The sequence below is a fragment of the Entelurus aequoreus genome, linkage group LG08, assembly GCF_033978785.1.
Source record: "Entelurus aequoreus isolate RoL-2023_Sb linkage group LG08, RoL_Eaeq_v1.1, whole genome shotgun sequence".
Taxonomy (NCBI): domain Eukaryota; kingdom Metazoa; phylum Chordata; class Actinopteri; order Syngnathiformes; family Syngnathidae; genus Entelurus; species Entelurus aequoreus.
In genome coordinates this window covers 61,507,589-61,513,588 of record NC_084738.1, presented here as the reverse complement: position 1 = coordinate 61,513,588, position 6,000 = coordinate 61,507,589, and the positions used below count along the sequence as shown (strand labels likewise).

Here is a 6,000-nt window from a genome sequence, read left to right as displayed (position 1 = left end):
ATAGTAAAATATATCTGTTGATTTTACGTTTGAACTATTATTTTGTTTGTTTTATGCTCTTTTGTCAAATAAAACTTTGATGTTTTTATATGGCAACCACACAATATATGCAATATTTTTTCCACATAAAACATTTTAAAGTGATATTTTTTAAGTCATAATTCATTACAACATAGATTTTTAGTCTTTTTTCTTTTTTAGCAATGGCAAAAAAAAGAAGAATAAACAAAGACAAAAGAAAAAAAACAGCCTGCATGGCAGCTTTGTGTCAACATTGCAACTTTTTCTTGTTAGATTTCACCTCATTCCACTTTTTTAAAATTTTTGCAATATTATCAAGTTTGCAATTTTTGCAGAATGTGTGGCGGGCCGGTAAACAATTAGCTGCGGGCCGCAAATGGCCCCCGGGCCGCACTTTGGACACCCCTGGCCTAAAACGAACAAACAAAAAACAATCAAATGTATAATTGACGGATAGATCTGAAGTTGATCTCGAGATTATTGTGTTGAAAGTAAACAGTAAAAAACAATTATAATTTATTTTTTAACACTTTAATGAGTTGGACCCTTTTGGATCCCCTATAATTTTAGTGTGATTTGTTTTTAAGTGTCATTGCTCAAAAAATAATAATGCATTAAAATCAACGGTGTTATGAGTTATTGACCTTTTTAAGTCTCCAATTATTATATAATCTCAAATATTCCACTTGAAAATTTTATTGGGTGAAAATTTTGCATATTTTGTATTTTTTCCATTAAAAAAATGGGTTTTCTTTGACAAAAAGAGCATACAACTTTAATCTTTAAAAACGTTATATTGACAGACAGACCTAATGTTGATCTAGAGATTTAAAACTTGAATAATAATACAAATAATAATACTGAATAATGACACATTTTTTATATTTTTTTGACCAAAACCCTGTGGGGTCAAGCTTGAGTGGAGGCCTAAATGTATATTTTGTATACATATATTGTTTTTTTAAATAAAAAATATCAAAATGGCCCCTGCTTGCTTTGATTTTTCAGTGTGCGGCCCTCAGTGGAAAAAGTTTGGACACCCGTGACTTACAGTAACAAAAAATACCAACCATCAAGAGTTTTACCATGGTTTATCATTAATACTAGAAGTGTGATTCTTTGGGCATCTAACAATTTCATCCAATTCGATTCAGAATTTATTGTTAATTCAACACGATTCTAGATTTAAACCGATGATAATAATGTACTATTTGGTATAAGATTTGGAGTTCAACTTTTTCAAAACAAGTTACTGGTTAGAAAATCTCCTTTTGATTTCATGGAAATGGCCCAAAATTGTATTTAAAAAAAAAGTATTTTCATATACAGTACAGGCCAAAAGTTTGAACACACCTTCTCTTTTCAATGCGCTTTCTTTATTTTCATGACTACACTGTAAAAAAAAATCCAATTTTTATGGTTAATTTACTCTAAATTTCTACTGTAATTTTTCAATTTTTTTTAAATACTTTATAAAACTGTAGAATTGAAGACATTATCTGTAAATAAACAATCCCCCTGTTATTTTAAGTAATATGCCAGTAATGACAAACTATGTATATTTCTATTTCTTTTACAGAAAAATACCAAATTAATTATACATAGCATTTTCTGTTTTCTTAAATGACTTTCAAATTCATGCAAAATTACAGTAATTATCTTTCATTAAATATGTAGCTTGTTATATAAAAGTCTATGTCCATACTAACAATCTGTAGAATAAAGGTATTTTTCTGCAGAACTGTTTGCATCGTCACTTTATTAAAGGTGGTTGATCTTAACAATTCAGAAAAAATCTGTAAAATGATGGTATTTTTCTGTGGAACTGCCAGCATTGTCGCTTCATTAAAGGTGTTTGATCGTAATAATTTGGAAAAACTCTGTAGAATAAAGGTATTTTTCTGCAGAACTGTTTGCATCGTCACTTTATTAAAGGTGGTTGATCTAAATAATTTAGTAAAAATCTGTAAAATTACGATATTTTTTCCGCAAAACATTCCATGAAAATGTCTGTAAATATAATGTTTTTGATCATTATTTGGTTTACAATGTTTTACTTTAATTTTATGGTTTTCGTTTGGCTGCCAGTAGATGACCGTTTTTTTACAGAATTTTTTTTTACAGTGTATTTACATTGTAGATTGTCCCTGAAGGCATCCAAACTATGAATGAACACATGTGGAGTTATGTACTTAACAAAAAAAAGGTGAAATAACTGAAAACATGTTTTATATTCTAGTTTCTTCAAAATAGCCACCCTTTGTTGTGATTACTTTTTTTGCACACTCTTGGCATTCTCTCGATGAACTTCAAAAGCTAGTCACTTGAAATGGTTTGTACTTCACAGGTGTGCTCGCAGCTCATCGAGAGAATGCCAAAAATGTGCAAAGCCGTAATCAGAGCTAGAATATAAAACATGTTTTCAGTTATTTCACCTTTTTTGTGTTAAGTACATAACTCCACATGTTTATTCATAGTTTTGATGCCTTCAGGGACAATCTACAATGTAAATAGTCATGAAAACAAAGAAAACGCATTGAATGAGAAGGTGTGTCCAAACTTTTGACCATGTTTTGTGTCATAAATAGGTTTTTCCAAGTCCAGGTTTTCCTTGATCTGATCCAAAAAAAAAAAAAAAAAAAAAAAAAAACAGAAAAGTTCAACAAAATATCACATTATTTATTGAGGTAAACATTTTCAAGTAACATGCACACGTACACAAAAAACCAGCAATAACTAATATCGGCACACATTTACTAAACGTCACTATCTCATATCAATACTACATAAGTAAGTCAAGTTCTTGCAGTCTAAAAAAGTGTGTTAGAATCGGTAAGGCTTTACTTCCGACGTTGAAAAAAGCTCCGGGCACTAAGCTGTCTGCAGTGGCCGAATATATGGCTCTCCTTTGGGGTAAAGACAGGAACAAAGAGCGCGGAGGTCGCCCAACATTACGATAGTCGAGGTCTCGTATTTTAACACAAATGTTTATCACTACTCTCACCCCATCTTGACATGTCTGCTTTAAGCTGTTTTAAATGAATGACTAAAGCTATGCTTGCATTTTTAAGTCCTTCTTTTCGCTCCGCATAGCGCCGCCATGTTGGAAGTCATTTTCAGAGGATGTCAAGGACGTGAAGTGTACACGGATGGGAGAAAAGGACACATTTGTTAGCCAGACTTGATGGAAACGTGGAACTTTTTTTGTATTGGCGCCCACCCAGATCTTGCAGCGTTGTTATGAATGGAAGTGCTGATGTTTTCTTCTCTGGTGTGTCACGGCGGCAGGTGACGACCTCCTCGGGAAGCAAGTGCTTTTCCTGCCGCTCGTCGGCCGAGAGAGACAAATGGATGGAGAATCTGAGGAGGGCGGTCCAGCCAAACAAGGTAAGGATGGGGGGGTCTGCTGTGCAGCGGGGCCACATTTTATGTAATAATCAGGGGCGTCCAAAAAAGCAGATTTTTGAATAAATTCACAATTCTTATTTGTAACGATTCTTAATCGGTTCAAAAAAATGAGTAATCCATTTTTTTATTTTTTTTAATCTATCCTGACTCAGGAAAATCATATTGTTGATGTAGATGAGGGGTCCCCAAACTACGGCCCGTAGTTTTGTCTTTCCTTTCTAATCCATTTTATACCGCTTGTTACTCTCGGTGTCTCCTAGCCGCTGTGGATAATGCATATGTTTAAGAGTTATTTTTTGTTATTCATAATCATGTTTGAATCAGCTCATATTTTTCCATGTATACTCTGTATACCAGTTTCTCTTTGTCTTCAGATTGCCTGTTTAGACAGGGTCGTAAACCATCAGGAATGTGAACACAACCCCCAAGTCTCTCTTTTTATCAGTGTTGAGAGGAGGGGGGGGGAGATGGGGGCTTTCTTTGTGTGAAAAGAGTTGCTTTTTCCTTTGGAATGCCAGATCAACTTGGGCTACGCATTTGGATGTGTTGTTCGAGGCTGGTCTCTATTCTCAAATATTTGACAATAAATTACAAAATACCTATTCTGTGCTTGGTGGTACCTTTGAGTTCAGTGTATATGTCATTAAGGAACTTGGGACTGACCAGCGTTTTACATCCCACTTGGAGGAACATCTGGTCAAACGCAACACCGCTCAGGCAAATCATATTGTCTAAAAATGTATTTTCCCATCGATAACGTGACAATGTTAAATGTTGATGAACATCAATGTTAATTGATGTTAAATGATAAAACGGATGAACTCGCTGGAATATAAAGACAATGTATATATGTATATATATTAGGGCTGCAACAACTAATCGATTAAATCGATTAAAATAGTTGCCGATTAATTTAGTCATCGATTCGTTGGATCTATGCTATGCGCATGCGCAGAGTTTTTATTTTATTTTTTAATTGTATTTTATTTATTTTTTTAATAAACCTTTATTTATAAACTGCAACATTTACAAACAGCTGAGAAACAATAATCAAAATAAGTATGGTGCCAGTATGCTGTTTTTTTTCAATAAAATACTGGATAGGATAGAAATGTAGTTTGTCTCTTTTATCCGATTATTAATCGATTAATCGAAATAATAATCGACAGATTAATCGATTATCAAATTAATCGTTAGTTGCAGCCCTAATATATATATATATATATATATATATATATATATATATATATATATATATATATATATATATATATATATATATATATATATATATATATATATATATATATATATATACATATATACAGCCCGGCCCCCGGCCAAATTTTTTTAACCCAATGCGGCCCCCGAGTCAAAAAGTTTAGGGACCCCAGATGTAGATGATCATATCCGCTGTACATGTTTACTTTAGAAAAGAGAAGTATTGTCTACTTCTCTTGTTTGTATTTGACTTTATTAAATGTTTGGGTAGAATTTTAACAAACAACACCCGTTTTCTTTTAGGCAATATAAATATTTATCAGAGGTGTTTATCTATTTTCTGTAAGAATGTAGTTAATCATAGAACTGGCTCCCAATGTTGGATTTTGAATCGAGAATGGAGTCTGAATCGAATCATTACCCCCAAGAATCGAATCAAAAGGTGTGTTGACCCAATTATCCACAGCCCAAGTCATGATATTGTGATTAGGGATGGGAATCGATACCGGAACTCAACGGTCCCAATAGTCAGTACTTTAGTGTGTGTGTTAATAAACATGAATTGTTTTTGATGATAACATCAGTTTTTTTATTGCGACATTTATAAATGAGCTGATTATACGGCTGGATGATTACAGCAAAAATAATTTATATTATTTTGATTGTTATTATAATCACTAGAGATGTCCGTTAATGGCTTTTTTGCCGATATCCGATATTCCGATATTGTCCAGCTTTTAATTACCGATTCCGATATCAACCGATTCCGATATATACAGTCGTGGAATTAACACATTATTATGCCTAATTTTGTTGTGATGCCCCGCTGGATGCATTAAACAATGTAACAAGGTTTTCCAAAATAAATCAACTCAAGTTATGGAAAAAAATGCCAACATGGCACTGCCATATTTATTATTGAAGTCACAAAGTGCATTGTTTTTTTCAACATGCCTCAAAACAGCAGCTTGGAATTTGGGACATGCTCTCCCTGAGAGAGCATGAGGAGGTTGAGGTGGGCGGGGTTATTTAGGGGGTAGCGGGGGGTGTATATTGTAGCGTCCCGGAAGAGTTAGTGCTGCAAGGGGTTCTGGGTATTTGTTCTGTTGTGTTTATGTTGTGTGACGGTGCGGGTGTTCTCCCGAAATGTGTTTGTCATTCTTCTTTGGTGTGGATTCACAGTGTGGCGCATATTTGTAACAGTGTTAAAGTTGTTTATACGGCCACCCTCAGTGTGACCTGTATGGCTATTGACCAAGTATGCTTTGCATTCACTTGTGCGTGCGTTTGTGCTTACTTAATGGGGACATCGCTCTGTTTACACAGTCACCTTTAGGGGACCTCTGACGG

General features: G+C 34.0%; 1 protein-coding gene across 1 annotated transcript in view; it reads left to right on the top strand.

Annotated features, from left to right (window-relative positions):
• The first annotated feature begins 3,261 nt into the window (after positions 1–3,261).
• LOC133656415 (disabled homolog 2-interacting protein-like) overlaps positions 3,262–6,000 on the top strand; it is an 87,346-nt gene continuing 84,607 nt past the window's right edge. Inside the window, exon 1 of the mRNA XM_062057497.1 lies at positions 3,262–3,408. Within this exon, the coding sequence (XP_061913481.1) occupies positions 3,262–3,408 (147 nt within the window). The remainder of the gene's footprint in view (positions 3,409–6,000) is intronic.